General features: G+C 39.1%; 1 protein-coding gene across 4 annotated transcripts in view; it reads right to left on the minus strand.

The window, feature by feature from the left end:
• Positions 1 to 14,295: 14,295 nt before the first annotated feature.
• sema4ba (sema domain, immunoglobulin domain (Ig), transmembrane domain (TM) and short cytoplasmic domain, (semaphorin) 4Ba) overlaps positions 14,296 to 23,878 on the minus strand; it is a 102,154-nt gene continuing 92,571 nt past the window's right edge. For all 4 annotated transcript variants that reach the window (XM_060877699.1, XM_060877700.1, XM_060877701.1 and 1 more), the window contains 5 exons: positions 19,868 to 20,078; positions 19,516 to 19,631; positions 18,044 to 18,201; positions 16,966 to 17,054; positions 14,296 to 16,704 (listed from right to left, as the gene is read on the minus strand). In XM_060877699.1, the coding sequence (XP_060733682.1) occupies positions 15,941 to 16,704; positions 16,966 to 17,054; positions 18,044 to 18,201; positions 19,516 to 19,631; positions 19,868 to 20,078 (1,338 nt within the window). In that variant the 3' untranslated portion in view covers positions 14,296 to 15,940. The remainder of the gene's footprint in view (positions 16,705 to 16,965; positions 17,055 to 18,043; positions 18,202 to 19,515; positions 19,632 to 19,867; positions 20,079 to 23,878) is intronic.

The following is a 23,878-nucleotide window of genomic DNA, read 5'->3' on the forward strand; positions in this document are numbered from 1 at the left end:
ATAAACATTCAAGCTGTCTCAATAAAAAAAATCATTAAAGATTGTTAATATAAAGCTGCTCTAAATAAGATAATACTATACTATACTATAATAATAATTCTCAACAGTACCTTGGTGTGAAAGGGGGGTGTTCTCACGCAAAAGTCTATTGAGGAGGAGTTGGAATGCTTGCTGAATTACAGCATCATATCTAGGAATCCTCGAGCCCATGTTCCAACCACCATTATTGTGGTGCCCAAGTCATCCAGCTCTATAATGACTTCTGAAGGCTTAACTAAATCTTTTTTTGGTTTAAAAAGGCATCGGCAGTACCGGGTCCTCCCTTTGGCCTACATAGAGACTTCATGGTCAATATGCAACTGCTAATCTGGATGACATGGTGATCCATTCCTCCTCCTGGTTGGACCAATTGTTCCACCTCTGGGAAGTTTTGAAGAGCCTCTGAAAAACTGGGGCAAATCAAGAAAACTATCATCTGGGGCTGACAGAGGCACAGTGCCTGGATTATTGCATAGGCTGGGGCCTCCTCAAGCCAAAGGAGAAGGTCGAGACCATCCAAGAATATCCCCATTCCTACCACACAAAAACCTGTATGAGCCTTTTTGGGTTGGCAGGTAATTATCATAGGCTTGTGCCTAACTTCTCTCTAACCTTCCCCCTCTCAGAGGAGCATCCAATCCTGTACACCAGTAGAAACCAGGACTTATATATAAAAAACATATCCCACCATGGAATAGGAAGAACTTGCAATTAAGTGGTCCATTGGGGAGCTACTCTCTATTTACCGTCCGTGCTCCTTTGCAAGTGGGTGGTCAAGGCAAAGAAGGCAATTACCCAAGGCAATGCCTGGGTAATTTATTGGTTCCTCTCATTGCCAAATGTCTTGCTCCAGGTACAACACCAAGAAGGAGCCCAGGAACCCTAACCCATGCTCAGAGATGGTCCTTGATGTCCTGCTGCCACTCCCATACTAAAATTGATCAAATTAAATAGATTTTGGGAATGAGCTCATTTCTTACAGTTCCCTGTCCCTGAATGCTTTTGGCCCTGAAGCATCACTTCCACTCCTTTACCACAGATTACACCTCCTGACTTGGGTTATCTCCTGACTGTCTTCTTTTGGCCCTTGGAGAATCTTACCTGTCAATGAAATGGTTATTCATTCATTCATTCATTCATTCATTCATTCATTCATCTTCTACCGCTTATCCGAACTACCTCGGGTCATGGATCTCAGGCATCATCGGGCATTAAGGCAGGATACACCCTGGACGGAGTGCCAACCCTTCACAGGGCACACACACACACTCATTCACTCACGCAATCACACACTACGGACAATTTTCCAGAGATGCCAATCAACCTACCATGCATGTCTTTGGACCGGGGGAGGAAACCGGAGTACCCGGAGGAAACCCCCGAGGCACGGGGAGAACATGCAAACTCCACACTCCACATGAAACTCCAAGGCGGAGGCGGGACTCGAAACCCCAACTATGGAGGTGTGAGGCGAACGTGCTAACCACTAAGCCACCGTGCCCCCTTTGAAATGGTTATCACTTCATCAAAGTAGGCAATCATCACAGTGCTTCTCTTAAAATTTGGTTCTATGTAAGATATTTCTTTGGTTTGGAAGAGAGATATTCAGGAGCCACCACATCCATGCAATTGATCATCAACTGCTGCTCAACTATGGCTTTAAACTTAAGTTCAAATTTGGTGTTATTGTGTGCTAATCCATATAGATTTTCCTAGTCTCCATGGCTCCAATTACACTCTCCAAAAACCCCAGTAAGTTCTACCTAAAGGGAGTTTACTTGAAGACCTTCTCTTCGATGGTCTGTGGATGAGCGTTTTTCTACAGCACTGTGATACATCAGGAAGGTTGTTGTAAAGAGGCCCTTATACATTCCTATTCCTAGGGTATTGTCACCACTTCTGATGGAGGAATTGAATGCTGCCTTCCTAGTATAACAGCACTTCTTCAATCCTTTTTGGGTAGGAATTCTAAAAAACACTCACAGAAAAAATTAATTCACCCCACTTCCCCTTTTCACACAAGATGGAAAACATTACAAACACATACACATACATACTGTACATGGCTCTAAGATTGACATCAGATTTTTTTGTGGTGAATGTGGAACCATTATTTAACAGGTTGTGGATAAATCTCTCCCTGCTTAGACTGCTGCTCCCGCGTCCCGACCCTGGATAAGTAGTAGAAAATGGATGGATGGATGGATGGATGGATGGATGGATAAATCTCTGCATTTGGAACACTGTGTTCAACTCAGAACAGGCCTCGCCATGGTCAACCAAAGAAGTTGAGTGCACATGGTCAGCGTCATATCCAGAGATTGTGTTTGGGAAATAGATGTATGAATGTTGCCAGCATTACTGTAGAGGTTGAATGCGGTCGGGGTCAGCCTGTCAGTGCTTAAACCATACACCTCACACTGCATCAAATTGGTCTGCATGGCTGTTGTCCCAGAAGGAACCCTCTTCTAAAGATGAGGCACAAGTAAGCCTGCAAACAGTTTTCTGAAGACAAGCAGACAAAAGACATTACTGGAAGCATGTCCTGTGGTCTGATGAGACAGAGATAATATTTGGTTCCGATGGTGTCAAGCGTGTGTGGAGGCTATATAATGAGTACAAAGACAAGTGCGTCTTGCCTAAAGTCAAGCATGCTGGTGGAAGTGTCATGATCTGGGGCTGCATGAGTGCTGTCAGCACTGGGGAGCTACAGTTCATTGAGGGAACCATGAATGCCAACATGTACTGTGACATACTGAAGCAGAGCATGATCCCAGCTGAGGGTAAAGGTGATGGACTAGCCAAGCATGTCTCCAGACCTAAACCCTATTGAGCATCTGTGGGGCATCCTCAAACAGAAGGTGGAGGTGCGCAAGGTTTCTAACATACACCAGCTCTGTGATGTCATTATGGAGGAGTGGAATAGGACTCCAGTGGCAACCTGTAATACTCTGGTACACTTCATGCCCAAGAGGTTTAAGGGAGTGCTGGAAATATTGGTGGCCACACAAACTATTGAGTCTTTGGGCCCAATTTGGACATTTTCTCTTGGGGTGTTCTCACTTTTGTGGCCAGCAGTTTAGACATGAATGGCTGTGTGTTGAGTTATTTCAAGGGGACAGCAACTTTATACGGTTATACAAGCTATACAAGTGTCATTTCTTCAGTCTTGTCACAGGAAAAGGTATAATAAAATATTTACAAACATGTAAGGGGTGTACTCACTTCTGTGAGATACTGTAAGTATTCACAGACTTTGCTCAATACTTTGTTTAAATACCTTTGGCAGCAATTACACCCTCAAATCTTTTTGTGTATGATGCTACAAGCTTAGCACACTTATTTTTGGGCAGTTTCTCCCTGTTTTCTTTGCAGAACCGCTTAAGCTCCATCAGGTTGTATGGGGAGAATCGTTACATTTTCAGATCTCTAGTGAGATTGCAACACGAGGCTTAGTGTCTCTCCAGATTTCGCTATTTTGCAGTAATCTTCCTGCTAATTTCAATTCAATTCAATTCAATTCAAGTTTATTTGTATAGCGCTTTTTACAATGGACATTGTCACAAAGCAGCTTTACAGAACATAAACATAGAACAAAAGATAAACATAAGGAGAAGTATAAGGAATTAGTATAATAAAAATTCTGGATATATACAGATCACAGTGTGTATGTATGCATGTATGAATGTATGTATGTGTGTATATGTATTTGTCCCCAATGAGCAAGTCTGAGGAGGCTCAGCCAACAGTGGCAAGGAAAAACTCCCTTAGATTGGTAAAGGAAGAAACCTTGAGAGGAACCAGACTCAAGGGGAACCCATCCTCATCTGGGTGACACTAGATGGTGTGGTTACAAATATACAAGTATCACAGAGTCAAACTGGAGCCGGTAGATCTGTAGATGTCTCAGTGTTCTCACAGAGTCCGCCTTGTCTCAGTGGAGGTCCAAAAATGTCATCGCACGAAAGACGATCATAGCATGGGTGTCTCAGCATGGGTAGAAAGAAGAGAAGAGCAGTGCAGAGGGATTAACATATCTGCTGTTCATAAGAATGTGCAAGTCTAGTGTACTAGTGTACAATATTATGGGATGTATTATGTGTACGCCTGACTAAAGAGATGAGTTTTTAATCTACATTTAAACTGTGAAAGTGTGTCTGAGCCCCGAACACTATCAGGAAGACTATTCCAGAGTTTGGGAGCTAAATAAGAAAACGCTCTTCCGCCTTTAGTAGACTTAGATATTCTGGGAACTACCAGAAGTCCCGAGTTTTGTGATCTCAGAGAGTGTGAAGGATTGTAACGTGTTAGAAGACTAGTTAGATACATGGGAGCTAAACCATTAAGAGCCTTGTACGTAAGTAGCAGCAGTTTGTAATCAATTCTAAACTTAACAGGTAGCCAGTGTAGAGATGATAAAATTGGGGTTATATGGTCATACTTTCTTGTCCTAGTGAGAACTCTGGCAGCTGCATTTTGGACTAACTGCAGCCTATTTATTAAAGATGCAGGACAACCACCTAGTAATGCATTACAATAGTCCAGTCTAGAGGTCATGAAAGCATGAACTAGCTTCTCAGCATCAGATACAGACAGGATGTTTCTCAGCTTGGCAATATTTCTAAGGTGAAAGAAGGCAGTTTTTGTGGTTTGGGCGATATGATTTTCAAAAGACAAGTTACTGTCTAATATAACACCCAGGTCTTTCACTGTCGAGCTACTAGTAACAGTACATCCCTCTAATTGGAAGTTAAGTTGTGAGAGTTTCTGTGTACTGGTTTTTGGGCCTATGAGTAGTATTTCAGTCTTATCAGAGTTTAACAACAGGAAGTTACAGCTCATCCAGTCTTTTATCTCTCTAAGGCATTGAGCTAATTTGGACAATTTAGTTATTTCATCTGGTTTTGATGAGATGTATAACTGTGTGTCGTCAGCATAGCAATGGAAGCTAATCCCGTGTCTTCTGATAATGTTCCCTAATGGAAGCATGTATATCGAGAAAAGCAGAGGTCCTAGAACTGATCCTTGAGGGACCCCATGGTTAACTGGTAATAAACTGGAGGATTCACCATTTAATTCTACAAAGTGGTATCGATCAGACAGGTAGGATCTAAACCAACTTAAAGCTTGTCCATGAATACCTGTGTAATTTTGTAAGCGATCTAGGAGAATGTTGTGATCTATAGTGTCGAATGCAGCACTAAGGTCAAGTAGAACTAATAGTGACATACAGTCTTTGTCCGAAGCTAAGAACAAGTCGTTTGTAACTTTAACAAGAGCAGTTTCTGTGCTATGATGGGGCCTGAAACCTGACTGAAACTCTTCGAGGATATTGTTCTCCTGTAAGAAGGAGCTCAGTTGAGTAGATACAACCTTTTCTAGTATTTTAGACATAAACGGAAGGTGTGAAATCGGTCTGTAGTTTGAAAGTCCATTTGGATCTAAATTAGGTTTCTTAATGAGTGGCCTAATAACTGCCAACTTGAAGGATTTAGGGACGTAACCTAAAGCTAACGAGGAGTTAATGATATTAAGGAGAGGCTCACCGGCTTTATATAACACTTCTTTCAGTAGTTTGGTTGGAATGGGGTCTAGTGAACAAGTTGTTGATTTAGCTGTTGTCATAAGTTTCACTAACTCTTCCTGACCTGTGCTTGTAAAGCAATGTAGTTGTGTGTTTAGAACCTTAGGTGAGACTGGGATGCTAGTTGCTCTCATATGTTGAGCGTCATCTATTTTATTCCTGATACTTTCGATTTTATCAGTGAAGAATCTCATAAAATCCTCACTACTGAACTGTGATGGTATAGTGTGTTCAGATTTTTGGTTTTTTGTTAATTTAGCCACTGTGCTAAATAAAAACCTGGGATTGTTCTGGTTATTTTCTATGAGTTTGCTCAGGTGCTCGACCCTGGCAGCTTTTAGAGCCTGTCTATAGTTGGACATACTTTCCTTATACGCAATTCTAAAAACCTCTAATTTAGTTTTTCTCCACTTTCGCTCGAGGTTACGGGTCTCTCTCTTGAGGGTGTGGGTATGACTATTATACCATGGTGCGAGCGTTTTATCTCTAACCTTCTGTAATCTGATTGGGGCAACAGTGTTTAATGTGCTAGTGAATATAGCGCCTATGCTGTTAGTGATTTCATCTAGATCGTCTGTGTTTAAGGGTACAGTAAGAAGTCCAGACAGATCAGGCAGGTTATTTGTGAATCTGTCTTTAGTGGTCGGAATAATAGTTCTACCGAGTCGATAACGTGGTGAAACGCAGTTAGCCTGTTCTACAGGTAGTGTGTACATTATGAGATAATGGTCTGTGATATCATCACTTTGAGGAGTGATTTCTATATCAGTGACATCTATTCTGTGTGATATAATTAAATCTAATGTATGATTACGACGGTGAGTTGCTCTAGTGATGTTTTGTTTAAGGCCAAGTGAGTTTAGTAAGTCCATGAATGCGAGTCCTAGCGCATCATTTGTGTCGTCAACATGAATGTTAAAATCTCCTACAATTAATGCTTTATCGAAGTTAATCAATAGGTCAGAAAGGAAATCTGTGAATTCTCTAAGAAAATCGGTGTAGGGCCCTGGGGGTCTATACACGGTCGCTAGCGCAAGAGACATCAGGGATTTTTTCGTGTGCATGTGCGATAGTGTAACATTAAGGACAAGCACTTCAAAAGACTTAAATCTATACTGTGTTCTCTGGGTAACAGTAAGGCAATCATTAAAGATAGTGGCGACACCACCTCCACGACCAGTCTGACGAGGCTCGTGCTTATAGATATAACCTGATGGTGTAGACTCATTTAGACCGATATAGTCATTTGGTTTAATCCAGGTTTCGGTGAGGCAGAATGCAGTAAGGCTATTGTCTGAGATTATTTCATTTACGATAAGTGCTTTGGGTGTAAGTGATCTAATGTTCAGAAGTCCAAATTTTAGGAACTGTTTTTGTTTGTTTCTTTGGCATTTTTCTGGTCTAATTACAGTGAGATTATTTCGAGAACGTCTTACATAATTACTTTTTAATCTCACTGCTCGGGGAACAGACACAGTTTCTATGGGGAGAGGTATGTGTGCATTTGTATCGATGTGTTTAGGTGAAGGATGGCTATTGAAATTTAAATTTAAGGCGTAGTTTACCAGTCAGAAGGTGTGCAGCGCCCTGGAGATGTGGTCCGACAGGATCTCCGCTCCAACTCTGCTGGGGTGCAGGCCGTCAGCGCGGAACAGCCTAGGACGCTCCCAGAAAACATTCCAATTATCAATAAGGAGTAGATTCTGAGCCTGACACCATGACTGAAGCCATTCATTAAAAGCAAAAAGTCTACTGAACCTTTCAATTCCTCGCTGGTACGTTGGAAGTGGTCCGGAAACGATGATCCTCGCCGTGGGCGCTGTGCTGCGAACCGTCTCCACCAGGGTCTTGAAGTCTCTCTTCAGGATCTCCGACTGCCTCAGGCTGGTGTCGTTCGAGCCGGCGTGAAGATACACAGCTCCGGTGTTTCTGCTCACGACCCTCGGTACCTGTGCAGCGACATCAAGAACACGGGCACCAGGTAAGCAGTGAGTGCGAGCCTTACCTTTAGCCACAGTAGCACGGACGTGGCGGACGATGGAGTCTCCGATGATCACCGTGTCGCGGTCCGTCTCACGAAGGGGGGCGAAGCGGTTCCGGGTGGGGATCTCGAAGACCGGCGGTGGTGGAGGGGGAGAGGTCCTCGACCGGGGCCCGGCACGTGTCCTCCGCTGCTGCACCCAGGATCCGCGGTGCCCCGGCGCTGGAGTGAACTGCCCCTGGCCAGGCCACTTCCTGGGTGCGTTGGGCCTGGACAGAGAAACACACGGAGTAGAGGTGGAGGGAGTAGTAATTAAATGCCGGGAGTTTACCTGAGACCGGGGGGCTTCCAGCGCTGTATGTAATTTCGTGATTTCCACTGAAACATGGCTGAATGGGGGCTTACCCGACAATGCTATAAAGCTTGTTGGACGCCACACACTCCTGGCAGACAGAACAACAGATGAATCTTGTAAGACCAGAGGTGAAGGATTGTGCAATTATATTAACAAAGTCTGGTGTACAAATCTCTGTCATTATTAGACTGCTCAGTTAACCTTAAATTCCTCAGGGTTAATGCAGACCTTTTTATCGGCCAAGGGAGTTCACCTCCACTATTATTACTGCAATATATGTTACCCTAAGCACTCACCACTCATCCAATGTGTGAAGCCAACATTAACGACCATCAAAGTGTGGCCAGTGGGGGGAGAATCTGTACTTATAACATACTGACTGGAATTTGTTTGCCTATTGTGGCTCTCACATGGACATTAATATTTACACTTCCTCTGTGCTAGAATAAATCAACAGAAACATTTACAGTCTTACAACCCAGAAACAGATCACCAAATACCCAAATTAGAAGCCACGGATAAACAATTATCATGAAGTGCATTAAGTGACTGATCCTGTCACACCTGAAGAATTGCCTTCCACATACATTGGACCCACATCAGAGTAAATAGGAGCACAGAGGATGCATTCTCCTCAACAATAATCTGGACGTTAGCTCAGTATTTAATACACTCATCCCTTCCAAGCTAATCACCAAACTTGGGGATCTAGGCATCAACACCTTCCTCTGTCACTGGATTATGAACTTTCTGACCAACAGACCCCAGCATGTCAGGTCAGGCCACATCTGCTCTGCCACCAACAGCCTTAACAGAGTTCTATCACAGGGCTCTAATCTTCTATTCCCTCTTCACTCACTACTGCAGGCCTGTGCGTGAATTTAATCCCATAATCAAGTTTGCTGAAAACACCACAGTGATTTGCCTCATCACCAACAATGATAAGTCAGCCTAGAGGGCATCTGGCCACATGCTGTACCGACAACAACATGCTCCTTAACACCAACAAAACAAAGGAGCTCATCATCAACTTCAAGAGAGAGAGAGGAGGCACGCAACCACATCAATGGGTTGTCATTTGAACGTGTCTATGGGCTTCAAATTCCTGGGGATCCACATCCCAGAGGACCTGTCCTGGACCACCAACACCTTCAGCCTGGTCAAGAAAGCTCACCAGTGCTTGTTTTCTTAAGGACACTGAAGAAACATCACCTGTCTTCAACCATCCTGCTGAACATTTATTGCTGTGTGATTGAGAGCATCCTGACCAACTGTGTCACAGACTGGTATGGGAACTACACAGCCACAGACCACAAGGTACTGCAACAGGTGGTGAAAATCACCCAGCGCATTACAGGAAATGTACTTCTAGCCACCGAGGACATCCAAAGAAAATGCTGTCTGCATTGAGCTCACATCATTCTTAAAGTCTCCTGTCAAGCTGCCAATAGACTGTTTGTCCCTCTTTCTTCTGGTAGGTCTTTAGGAGCCCCTGAACAAAAAACAGTAGACTGAGGAACAGCTTTTTCCTAGGGCTCTGCCTGAACTCTTGAACTCTGCCTCCCGGTGACCGTCCACCCCTTTATAGTATGTCAATAGCACCTGTATATTTCTCTATATAATATGTAATATATAACACCCTGTATATCTTGTCCATAGCATATTCATCTGTATATTATCTGGTTTATACTGTAAATATTCTACTCATACTGTAAATATTGTACATCTTACATTGCTGCGTATTGCACTTCTGGTTAGATGCCAAACTGTACTCGTACATGTGTAATGAGAATAAAGTTGAATCTAAACTAATCTTAAACTAGTCTAATCTTAAATGTTCAATCAGCTTCAAGTCTGGGCTCTGGCTAGGCCACTCAAAGACATTCACAGAGTTGTCCCGTAGCCACTCCTTTATTATCTTGGAGTTTATTGTCCTGCTGGAAGATAAACCTTTTCTCCAGTCTGAAGCCGCCTTCACACTGCACACGACAAACGACGGCTGATAAACCGGAAGTCATTCATTTCCTGTGGAGAGTCGCAAAGGGGCTGCATGATGTGCCGACCATCTGTGGATCCGTAATTTTCGGATCTGTTTTGAGCGTTGGATTCGTTAAAAAATTTTAACTTGTGCAACTACACCGCATCCGATATGCCGACCGTATTTATCCGATGTATTTCAATGTTGTCCAATCAGGTTCGTGTGTGCAATATTAATACTGTGATAATATTAATACTTTTCAATAATTCTTAACTTTAGTCATTTTTAAACTTTATCAAAAACAATCTTTTTGTTTTAAATACATTGTTATTGATAAAAAAGTAATACATTATTAATTATTTATATTGTATTATTTTTAATGTTGTGTCCATGTTTCCTCAAAAATTATCTTTCTGGATTTATTGTTGTATTGATTGTTTGTATTTACTCCTTCATTAATTAATTAATTCATTCACCATGATTAATGGAGGGAGAATATAGGCTCTTGCTTTTGCTCTCCTTTACTGGAGACACAAAAGAAATTATTGCGAGAATTAGCTTCTCTCCCATGTTGACGTCTACACGATCATATTGCACATTCCGTGCGACTGTCACTAGGGGGCGAAATCCGACAGTCATTTCCGTATGTCCAAAAAACATCCCCACAGCATTATACTGCCTCCACCATGCTTAACTGTAGGGATGGTATTGGCTAGGTGATATATATACACCTGAGCAATGCATGCGACTAGTTTCTCCATACAGGAGATGTCTTGAAGCTGTCATTACCAACAAAAGCTTTTGTACAAAATATTAAATCAGTAAGCATGCTCAATACTTAATCGTTGTGTCATTCCATTTCATTACAGATAAATAAACTGTTTTTTTCAACTGTTTCTACCTATTGCTTCTACTGTGTTTGCCCTGTGTTTATTTAATGAATTCTGCAAATTGATTCAACACCTTCTGCCTCTGTCACACCTATTTTCATTTGTACATATATTCAGCTTCTGTCTCAACACATGTTTATATTCCAGTGAAACAGGAAGGATGACTGCTTAAGAATTCCTCAACACTCAAGTAAAGTCTAATTTGTAACACTCTATGGGGTGCTAAAATATGTGAGTTTTGTTAAAAAAAACAGTTTAAAACAGTTTTGTTAAAAAAAAAAAATATTTCTCTAACAGATCTAATTAGAACCAATAGTGTCAAAGAGAGAACACATCATTTTACGCCCATGACTGGAAAAAAAGGATGTTGTGTGAATCATAGGGAAAATAACTTTCTGCCTATAGCTCAGCAAAAACATACTGTATATATGGTTTACCAAAATGATTTTCAACTTTACCATTAAACAACCAGTCTGAATAAAAAGTGTGAGCTTTTCTTAAACAGTCAAATTGTTTTCATCAATTTGTTGTATAGCTACAAGCTACACATGAACTGAACGAAAACCTTTCCATTTTGGGGGGTAAGGCTTTAAGCAAACTGCTTGAGATACAGACAAAAAGTAATTTACATATAGTGCTCGGCATAAAGGAACACAACCCATTTTGAAAAATGAGATTTTTATCAAATACTCAGATCCTGGATACTGTATGGAGAATGAAGTTCAATTTGTCGGTTAAGGTCTGGTGACATGCTTGGCCACTGAATCACGTTTACCCGGTTCCTCCTCTGAAATAAACCAGTGATCTTAGATGTATGTTTTGGGTCATTATTATGTGAAAGAGTGCGAAAGAGTGAAAGTGTTTGTGAATTCATGATGCCATCTATGAAATGCAACACCCCAACACCTGCAGCACTCATGCAACCCCACACAAGAACACTGCCAAGCCCATAATGTTCATAACAGGCATTTTTTTTATTGTACTCCTCACCCTTGCAATGCCACATAGTTTGGAACCCATCAGAGCCAAAAACATTAATCTTTGTCTCATCACTCCAAAGTATAGAGTCCCAGGAGTCTTTGCCTTTGCCAACATGAGCCCTGGCAAATTCTAGTCAGGCTTTTTTGTGCATGGACTTTAGCAGTGGCTTCCTTCTTGGATGACAGCCAAGCATGCCACTCTCCTGCAGTGTACGCTGTATGGTGTCATGGGAAACATTCACCCCAGATTGACTTTCAAATGACTTAGCCAACTGTGCTGAACTTGCCCGCCGAGTTTCTTCAACTATTGTCATGAAAAAATGCTCTTGATGAGGTGTTAACCTGCAGGGATGGACTGGATGTTTCAGGAAGCTTTCCACAAGTCCATCATTTTTACATTTTTTGATTACTTTTGAAAACGCATTCAAGTAATGCTTTACTAATTTTCTTACAAACTTGACCTTTTTGTGCAAAGAAATGTGTGACATTTCTTTGTGTGACATTTCTTTCCATTTGCTGCCATTTTGTCAGCATTATATGGGAGTGGATTTTTTCACTTAAATATCACTTTTAATAATTAATAATTCTGTGGCTACCTGTATATTGATTGATTAGACTTATCTTCTGGTGGATTTATGTTCATTACAAATTTCTTTTATGCTTTCTCCTAACACATTCTTTGGGCTATATGCATTTTTGCACCATGATATTAAATTATTTTGTTAAAGTAGTTAAATTTTTCCCTTTGGTACTGATTAATCTCATTTAAAACAAAGTAATCAGATTTGCATAAATATCTCATTGTATAGAATCCCATTGAAAGTATTAATTTTAAAGCAAGATGGAGTTTTTTCTGAGAAATATGTAGTTAGCTATAGTATAGTAGTCCTTATATAGTATAGAGTCCTTATGCTCTGCTTAACATATATACATTTGGAGTAATGTTAAAGATTATTGTGTATTTGTGGACAGATTTGCAATAGAGCATTCATAATAATACATTTACAAATGACCAAACAGTTAATGTAACTTATTCATAATGAGCTATTTTAGGATTTTTATTGACAATCCTAAGGCATGTGCTACAATGAATTATTTTACTTTTCATTTGACTGTGTAGCATACAAATCATTGGAGGCATGCAGGTGAGTGCTGATGTCTATTCATTTGATTGTGCACAACCATATAAAAAGCTATGAGGATCTGTTTTATAATTGAAACCAACTTGGATTCACAAATAGTGCCTTGAAAGGCATTATGGAAAAAAAAGAACAGAACTGCCCAATTTTACACAAATAACCCCATTTTACAATAACATTCTGTGAACATATTTTATACACATACACCCAATACAATACACCCAATGGCAGTAGAAATACAGTACTGGGCTGCTACTTTTTACAAAACATACCAGATAACATTAATCATAAACATATAGGAAAACAAGAGACTTTTTTTAAGTAATTATGTTTTGGAATTATTTTAGTAAATTTGTTACTACAGTCCATGGCATAAATGTTTGCATGCTCTTAAAAGAGAAATTTTGTTGAGTTTGTACTTTATGTTCAAAGGTCTGCTACAGAATGCCCAACTTTGGAAGATAAATAAATAAAATGGCATTTTCAACCATGAAAACATTTTCTTACTATAAATAAGTTTTTGGTTTGTGGTGATGTATTGTCAGCATACACTATCATGTAGTTCCATATATTTTACATTTTTTAACACACTGATCTATTCAGTTAAGCAACTGAAATAACAGGAGGAATGTTCAGTAATCTTTGTCTTCAAAAAAGTTAGCATGCAAGACTGTTGCTTTTCCAATTAATCTTAAACGTTGCTCACATGACATTTATATTACCTAAGTCCTTCAAAATACAAAACTGCCTCATTTCAATAAAGTAAAATATTATTGATTTACATTAAGAAAATTTGGCACAATGAACCACAAACTAAATTAAATGTGTATATTATTTACTTTTGTCCCCCTTAGGTACTTGATTTTTTTTCTTCTTCATTCCCCATAATTCTCTGTACCATATGCATTCTTAGGTAATGTCACACTTTGCACTAATATAATCTCACTGTACCACATGACCTCAATCTTACTTTCAATACTTGAGTGTATTTGTGTTGCATTGAGAGGCAATACTAAACTTATGGTCATAAGCTAATTCTAGCTTTTCTAAAATAATTCCATTTCTTGAAAAATTCCCAGTGTCCTGTACTATTAACTTGTGCTGAGTCCATGATTCTTGCATATACAGTTGTGTTCAAATAATTAGCAGTATGTGCATAAAAGGGCAAATAATTTAATAGCTTTTGTTTCAATATTTAAATAAATGTCAAAATATTACAAATTCAATTCCAAAATAAGGCATTAACAAATTGTATCAATTTTTTATCAAAAGTTATTATTTTCCAGGAAGCAAACCAACCAAACAAAAAGAATATTAATATGCTAAAGAATAGGTCTAAAAAACACACCTTTTCACACAGTTGTAAACCGATTTTTATTTCAAGATTTAACTTCACTTATTACAAATTACTGAACTAATATTTAGCTGCATAGCCATCATTTTTAATAACTGCTGCACATCTGTGTTGCATGGAGGTAACCAACCTCTGGCATCTAAAAAACAGGTATTTCAGCCCAGCATGAATGAACTACATTTCACAGCTCCTGTGATTTTTTTGGGGTTTTGCTTCTTTGCATTTTAATGTCACAGCATTTTTTCTATGGGGTTGAGGTCTGGGGATTGAACTCGACAATCCATTACCTCAATCCTTTTTGTCTGGAACCAAGATGTTGATTGCTTACTTGTGAGTTTGGGGTCATTGTCTTGTTGAAACATTTCCTCTTCTGCATTAGGGCAACATGATCTTTTCAGGTATTTTGTTCAACTCAAACTGATCCAGGGGTCATGGATCAGTTACACCACTTATCTTTGGGCCAATTAATGTGTTCATTGGTAAATTTTAACTGAATCTGCACATGGCATTTTTTTCAACAGTGGTGCTTTATGGGAGTTTCTTGCTGATAGCTTAGCTTCAGCCAAACATCCTGTTACTGTATCTGTACTTACATGTTATTTTAGAAAAACTTTCATCTTCCTAGAGCTGATGATTACCTGAATCTTTGCCATACCTACTATCGTCTAATCTGTTTTAACAGTAGTTGCTCATTTTCTTCCATGTGTTTTATGTATTTTTTGCCATTTTAAAGCATTTGCAATCATTTTAGCTGAGTATCCTATAATTTGCTGCACTTCTAATGAATTGTCTTCCCCTCTTTAATCAACTTTTTAATCAAATTCTGTTACCTCATAACAATGTTTGGAACAGCCTATTTTACTTAGCAATTCAGAAGGCAATATAATGTGTGGAAGTTCTTCAGTGAAAAGGTTCTCTAATTAAACTCCACACTGCTATTATTTTGAACACACCCCTTTCATTGAATGAGTCAATTACTCAGAACAAACACTGTCATGACAGTTGGGTCAGCTTTTTTTTTGCACTACTATATCTACAAGAAAAATTATTTGCATTGAAGTATCACTACTGCTAAAAACAGGTTTATCAGATTACTGATGTGCACAACTGTATATCATAATCATGGATGGCTTTTAATTTAAGCTTTTTCACATTTACACTATCTATGCTGGTTTACAATACAACATTTAAACTTATGGAACTGTATAGCATTCTGACACTCTGCACTGGTGAAATTAATCATCACATGGCATAAGCAAGGCTGTCAGAAGAGTAATCCCTGAAAGCGCCCATAATGTGTGGTGATTTAGATGAAGTAGGTAGCAAATGTTCCATTGGCATAACATCAGCACATCATATTTCTACGATCTTATAGCTTTAAATGCTGCTCTAAGAGTTATCGGGTTTTTGCCCCTCTCTTGTTTTTTGAGCCAAGAAATGTGTATCAGTGACAGAGAATGTGGAAATCACCAAGACATAAGCAGAAGTGTAAAAAGAATACAAATATTTTTTTTTTTAAACATTCAACAGAAATGGGTTTCAAGTTTTTGCTATGTGTCTTGTGGTGCTGTCAATTCCCTCCACATCACTTTAATTGTCATTGTTAATTGTCTCTGATGTTGCTATTTGCATGTAGATTCTCAAATAACAGAATCTTTGATCTGTGAACCAAGTCGCACTCGAGGACGAGGGCAGGTGGGTGATATCTCTACACAAGTGTCCTTTAAGTGCTGTTCTGATTCTGAGAAACTTTTGCTGTTCTCAGGTGAGGAACACTCTTGTGATGGTGTATTGCAGAAGTAGTTGTCGTGCAGTGTCTGGTATCCCTTGTGGTCTGCTACTGAAGAAGGGACGTTGTTACCATTCAGTGGTAGACTTTCATTGTGCTTTCCTGCCATTTGTGCCTTTTTATGCTGCATGTTGGGACACTCGCTCTGCTTTAACATGGTTTTCATGCAGTCCCTATTTCGGTAGATTAAAAACAATGAAAAGACAAGGAGAGAGAAGCCCAGCAGCGTACATACCACAATAAGCTCATTCCAGTAGCTTTTGTTCTCTACCAGTGAGGAGCGAGCATCACCTGGAAGGATCACTGGTTCCTCCTTGGCCATCAGTGGGGTGTTCGAGCTACCAGAAGGTGTTGTGCTCTCGTGTTGTGGCTCTGCCTTCACACAGTAATTGGCCAGGAGCTGCCAAAAGCCCTTTTCTACTGACCAACATTCATAGAATTCCTCCCTGTCTGTTTGGGCTACTACAACCAGCCCCCCATCAGAGCTTGGATAGAGAAAGCGCCCAGCACCCTTGCTATACTCCCATCGTTTTTCAGCTAAGTTAGAGCGCAACTTACATGGCAGTACTTGAAATGTGTTTGCTGGGATTCTGATCACTTGACATGGAAGGATACCTGTGGGTGAGTTAAAATACATTTATATAGTTATATAATTTAAAAGTTTTTTTTTAATACATCAAATATTTAAAGCACGCATATATACATGATATGCTATGTTTATTTGTGACATGGGTCTGTTTCTGATTCCAAAGCTTATAGATTTCTGCTGTGTTGTTTTATCAATGATAACTGGACATGAACTGAGCCTAGTCCCTTAGAAAAAAAAATGTTGTACAAAAGCATTATCACATGTTGTAAAGTCTTGATTTCACTCACGTATGGATGAAAGTTGTGCAGAGTAGGATTTGGGCAGGGCCTCATCACATATGGCTATGTTGGCATCTTCTATATCCTGCAGAATTTTACTGTAATGGTAATAAGAATAATATCAATGACAGGGTAATAATACTTTTGGATTAAAATATTGGTTTAATGGGATCTAATAGGTGTATAGTAGTGATGAACAGATTGCGGTTATATCCACAGGCACTGCGGATAATCCGTGGGTCAGGTGGGTCGGTTAATAAAAAAAATTACTCATTTCGGGTGGGTCCCGAGTGGACGAGAAATCATTAATAATGCAAATATAAACTACATACTCTAAATATCTGAGGAAAATTTGCTTCCATTCAGAAACAAGATTGATAGGAGAATCTTGTGCATTCCTGCACCAAGTGGTGTGAGCAAATGCTCATTTAGTGCAGCAGGCCATATTTTAGAACGGGAATCACCTGAATCCCGGCACAGTTGATGCTATTCTGGTTTTTGCCAAATAAGATAAGGCCAAAAACATAGCTGCCATTAAGGATAAATTGATGTTTTTTTGGAAATTTGCAATACAATAATCCGAACTGTATTTTGAAAAGAGTGTTCGTATATGTGCATTCGCCTGTTTGGAAAGTTGACACAAATGGTGATATTCCAGCTTGAAAGAGCTGAAAGAGTCTGAAAGAGAGTAAAGCCTGTGTTTATGCTATTATTAAAATGTAGCTTAATCTAGCCAAAGAGGAAATTTTTGTTTCATTAACTAATAAATAAAAAAAAACAGTCATTCAAAAGCAGCATCATCCAGCATATTATGTTGTGAAGATTGCTCTAACTGCACCGAATAGGCTGTTAAAAAAGAACCATCCATTGACCAGATCATCATGCTGAAAACTAAGAATTAGTATAATTATAATGTGGCGATTGGATGTAGTTCGGGTGCAGATATTTTAACCTGGGAAAATAATGGTGCGGGTGGGTGGTGGCAGATGATTTACTTGAAGCAGCGGATTCGGGTGACATTTGAGCTGATCCGCGCATCTATAGTCTATAGGCATTTTTCACTCTTGAGTGTACATGCTCTTCTAACCTTTTAGATGATGCATGTCTGACATCCAAACACTGCCCCCTTGTCCAGCCACAGTAAGGGTCTCTGGTGAGAATACACTCCCCACAGCTCTTGTGGTTGGAGCAATTAGCAACAGGTATCTCCACCAGTATGGAGTAAGAGGACACATACAACACCCCCTAAGCCAGAGATGAGACATTAGAAATTAGTGATCACAATTATACCTCAGATGCTGATCATTAACAAACAGTGGCTGCTTAATTCACATATTATATTTTTGCTTTTGCAAAAATAAAATCTAATTGGTCCTCTCCTTTTAGTACTTGGCCCTCTCCTTTTCTCCCTGTATACTCACTCTCTTGGTGAAGTTATTTCCTCTTGTGGATTCTCTTACCACTGCTATGCTGATGACACTTAACTTTTATTCTCCTTCCTGCCCTCAGATACTACGGCTGCTGCTCGGATCTCAGAATGTCTGGTGGACATTTCATCAGTTGAAACATCATCTCAGCAAAACTGAACTGCTGGTTATCCTAGATGATTTATCTGTAGCTAAGGATCTTACAATATCCCAACACCTCAATCTGATCTCCCCTTTGTTCACAGCTCACAACCATGGAGTAACCATGGACAATCAACTCTCCATTTCCTCGCATGTTGCTAATGTGACACACTCATGCTGGTTTCCTCTCTACATCAGAAGGATTTGGCAAGTTTTGTCCACACAGGCTGCTCAGGTACTTCTTCAGTCTCTTGTCATTTCAAGACTGGACTACTGCAACTCACTGCTGGCAGGTCTACCTATAAATGCAATTTGTCCTCTGCAAACAATCCAAAATGCAGCTGTTCAACCTGCTTTCAACCTGCCTAAGTTCTCACATACCACCCCACTGCAGTGCTCTCTCCACTGAATTCAAAACACTGATGCTGTTGGACCAGCTCTCTCTTACTGTACCTCAAAGCTCTAATCACTCCTTGCACAGCACCCTGACAACCTTTATAGCTACCAGCATTGCTCGACTAGTTCTGTTCGGGCATCAAGATGGTGGAATGAACTTGTCCGAACAGCCGAGTCACTGGCTATCTTAAAATAACAGGTGTAGACCTCTTGCTGAAACACTTGAACTAGCACTTTTCCCTGTTTGTTGTATGTACATATTTAAAAAACAAACAAACAAAAAAAACTGAACAGAGTTTTACATTGACGGTATCCTAAGTCTGTTACCTAGAGTATTCATCGATAGAGACTTACACACACTTTTGTAAGTCACTCTGGATAAGGGTGTCTACCAAATGCTCTATGTAAATGTAAATGAAGAATTAAAATTGAAAGACAGGCTTAATTACTTACACAATTGAACATAGGTCAAAGTAGAAATAACAGATGAAGGAAATGGCACCCAAGAGAACTAGGTCTGGTTATCGCTACAGAAGAAAAGAATCTCTAAGCTTTTTGATTTACTGACTCTGAATCTTGAAACATATGTCAATACCTTTTCAGCATCTAGAATGATGTGCTGTACAGGCTGTGGTTCTAGAAAAAGCTTCAGCTCCTCAATGATGTGCATCTTTCCCTTGGAGTTAATGGCTTTGTGAAGTCTGCCATCATCTGGAAAACATGTGACGTAAAAGGCTACAGTCAGAAATCCTATATAAGCCAATTCTAAGCTATATTCTCTGTTAATGGGTGCATTTCAGGTAGTGTTTTAGTGTATTATACACATTATTAGTGAATAAACAGTAGGACATATGTAATTAATAAATATAAATAAATAAATAAATAAATAAATAAATAGATAGATAGTATATTGTGTTTACTAACATCAACTCTAGATAAACACTCACCTGTACCCAAAAAAAGCACATTGTAGGCACCGTGTACAGCCTGGACATGATGAACAGTGATTTGTATATAATGCACATTTTTTTGAACCAGCAACGGTTGGCTTCGAATCACATTATCCATCAAGAAATGATCCTTTACAAAGTTCAGCACCTTATCCGGCATGTGCAGTGAGGAGAACATGCCATGAGCCCGAGCTGCATTGGTGATGCACTACAAAGTGAGCAATAAAGAGAGGTTAGCAGTGCTTGGAAATCTGGATATTTTTAAGTGACATAGTGGATCATTTTATTACAATTCGTTAATTAAAAAATATCTAATAATACAAGAACATTTTGACATGTTAAGTTATGTATGTGTAGATGGAGTTAATACTGAAATTTCACATTACAACCTCACCTAAATACAGACCTAAGTTCTATTCACACAGTTTTTCAGAAGTTGAAATTGTAGGTGGGAGTACATCAAAACTGCCAATACATTTACCATGAGACCATGCTCTGCTCTTTCAATTTTCCACACCCCTTATTAGACAACTCACCATAGTCCACTGAAACCTTTAGTAAATCTCAGAAATGTTTAGCCCTTCACAAAGAGCATGTAAACCACTACCTCACTTCTTTCCCCATGCACATAATTATTCACCATACCCATGAATGCATAACCTCTAAAACATTATTTGACAAGGCATGAAAAGCGTGGTAAGGATCACTGAAGCTGTGTCAAAAAAAAAAAGGTGGCCTAAATTTGATTCTCCAATTGAGAATAACTCCATGACCTGTTTGTCAACAAAATCATTTGTTGTCATTCAAAATGACCTGAAGTGCAAGTGATGGATTCAACAACATCAGCCAAAACTATCCAAGTGCTAAGAGGCTTATTCAGTGTGAGAATAATTGTATAAAACAATCTTTTCTGATAATATTGCAGACTGTCTGTAAAGAGTACATTGTTCTTTGTCCCCCACACATAAACATTCCTTCTCTATCTTACACATACACACATACATCCTCTCCCCACACACACACAGACACATTGTCCCTACCATAATTAGTCTTACAACAGATGGCCTTGCCATAATCATTCCTTATGTTACCAACCATGGGAACTAAGGGAAGTATAGGTTCACATCCCTATAAGATCTGACTTTATTGGGGTAACTGAGAGGTCAAGTAAACACAGATGCACACACACATACCAACACACACACCCACTACACCCTCCCTCTTCTTGTACGACTATATATTCCTGCTCTTCCTAATAAACTTTGGAACTTCTCTTTGAAAGACTGACGTGTGTGTGTTTCATTGAGACTTCCCCAAGGCCTTGTGGAGAACAGAAATCGAGCAGAGGAACGAGAGGCTGAATTTAAGGTTATCCTGCCCAGGCGGCAGATGAAAAGAGGGTTACCCTGGCCAGGCGACAGATGAGAAATTCCTTACATACAGTAATTACAGCATTTCCAAAATGCTAGTAAGTGACAATGGCCCACAATTTACTTACAACCAGTTTGGATCTTTTCTAAAGTCCAACGGTGCTAAACATCATTATTATTTATTTTTTTAATGCATTGGCTGAGAAACAAATCCAAAACAAAATGACAATTCAGAAAACAAAATAACAAATCCAAAAAAGGGTTAATACTTCAAAATCCCAGTAAGATTGTTTGATGTTTATTGTAATGATAGCAAAGGGGATTCTTAGACTATCTGCTTTTTGTATCATCAACTGACAAGTGGGACTGTATACTTTATAATGTATTTTTAAAAATAACTAACTAATTTGGCTTATTCCATTTTACTTTTTATTCATTTACCACATTTTTAATATGAAATGGATTTTTGAAAAGTTAAGCCTTTATTTTGTCAGGCATTTTTCTTTTATTGTTTTGTATTAATTTATTGTTATGTGCTGTAGGAGCTTGCAAGTTATGCCTGGAAGTTTTCATTCAGTTGCTGCCTCTGCTCTACTGGTCTCAGATGCTGAAAGAGTTATCCTTTCATGTTGCATACACCACATCAGGTAGACACCATTCTTAATAACACTCAGACACATGACTGCACAGCATTGTTCAGGCTAAAAAACCATCCTCTGTGCCACACAGAATCTCACTAGTAACGCATAACAACCCAAAATAGCCAAGATGTCCTACTACACCATCCCGTGTGCTGGAGCATGATTGTCTGGTTGAGATTTCAGAATCATCATCTCTGTGCACAAATCTGTTGGGCAATGATTCGTACAATTTTGGCAAAACTTTGCAAGCACATGGTTACAAAGCTGCTGATGGTAAGCCCATTTCACACCCTACACTAGTTTTTGATCTTTTAGAGGCCTCAATGTTACCTAATCATCTAGCTGTAATTAAGGGTGAGAATCCAGGAGATTTGGAAAAAAGCTTGTGGTAACTCTCTAGCTGATGAACTAAACAAATGGACTTTGAAAGAGGGGGTCTATGCTGTTTTTGCACAAAAATAATAATAATGATTAAAAATATATATATATATTTAAATAATAATAATTTATATATATGTTGGGATGGGATGGACAATGCCTTTGTCTTTGCACAGGGAACCTAATCATTTGAGATTAAATGAAAACGATATGATAAATCAGAATTTTAGAAATGTGTTTTACAACTTGGAACAGTCTTAAAGTACATTTAATAATTGGTTGTATATCCCTTGGTTGGAATAACTGCATCAATCCACTGACTTTATCAAGTTGTTTACATTTTTTTCCAGCTGTTTTCCCAGCTTGTACTGCAGTTTCTATCTATCAACAGTATCTCACAGAAGCGAGCCCTGCTGAAAAATCCAGCATAAACCAGCATGAATTCCATGCTGGTCCAGGCTGGATTTTACTGGTTCGTGCTGGTATAGTGCTGGTATAATGCTGGTTAGTGCTGGTATAGTGCTGGTATAACTGGGTGGCCAGCATAGTCATGGTGTTATCAAGCAAAATGGGGCTGGTGTAGCTGGTTAACCAGTATGATCTTGCTGGAATGAGCTTTATGGGAACAAGCTTTATTTTTGCTTGTGTCTGTTTCTATGTAACACATTAATATAAGATTAAAACACAATATATTGGAATCTATTTAATTATAAGTGTGTTATTTCTTTTGCTCCCTCATTTGAATAAAGAACTGAAATAACAAAGCTCAAAAAGCTATGAATAACAAAGAATAAAAACATTTAAAAATCGTTCGTCCACAAATTAAATATGGTAATACCAACAAATGTTGACTTCCCGGGCTCCATGAGGGAAGCAGCATATAAATCATACAGAATGATGGTTTTTAAAAGACAAATAGAGATATAGATAAAGAGATATAATAGAGATATAAATAAAAGATAAATGATATATACAATTATACATGATACAATTATACAATTATACATGAAATATATGTATATATATATAAGCAGTATTAGTATCAGTATTGGTACCGTTAAAAGTGTATAAATAAGTATCAGCATCGTATCCTTGCAAAAAAAGTGGTATCGCCCATCCTTAATAAATAGATCGATCTCCAATAAAATCCAACAGAAGTTTGGAGTCACACAATGCTAAAATCCATTTGTCTCAATTAAGAGGTAGTTAAGTTGTTTTTTTTTTTTTTTTAGTAAAGCGGTAATGTGAAGAGATATTACCCAGCATCAGCGCTGCTATGCAACCTTTAAAGCAACTATGTTCACGAAGGTAAATGTAGTTCCTGCACTTTCCAAAAATAAATCTCGCAATGTTTTCGACTACATTTCGACTACATACCTTACAGTGTTTATCGAAATTAGTATAAGTGCACATGTTCCAGATCATCTTGTTTTTGCCACTGTAATTAGGATTTTGTTTTGGGGTAAATAAAAAGCTTCAGCTTCTACATGACGAATCTGCTGATCACTGGGAATCAGAATGTTTGCATACGTGAGGTACCTGGATGACGGCTGCACGGCAGTTGTTTCACCTAGCGAAATTAAGGACTTTAACTATGACATGTTTGACCAAACTCAGGT

This window comes from Tachysurus vachellii, chromosome 9 (genome assembly GCF_030014155.1).
Source record: "Tachysurus vachellii isolate PV-2020 chromosome 9, HZAU_Pvac_v1, whole genome shotgun sequence".
NCBI lineage: Eukaryota > Metazoa > Chordata > Actinopteri > Siluriformes > Bagridae > Tachysurus > Tachysurus vachellii.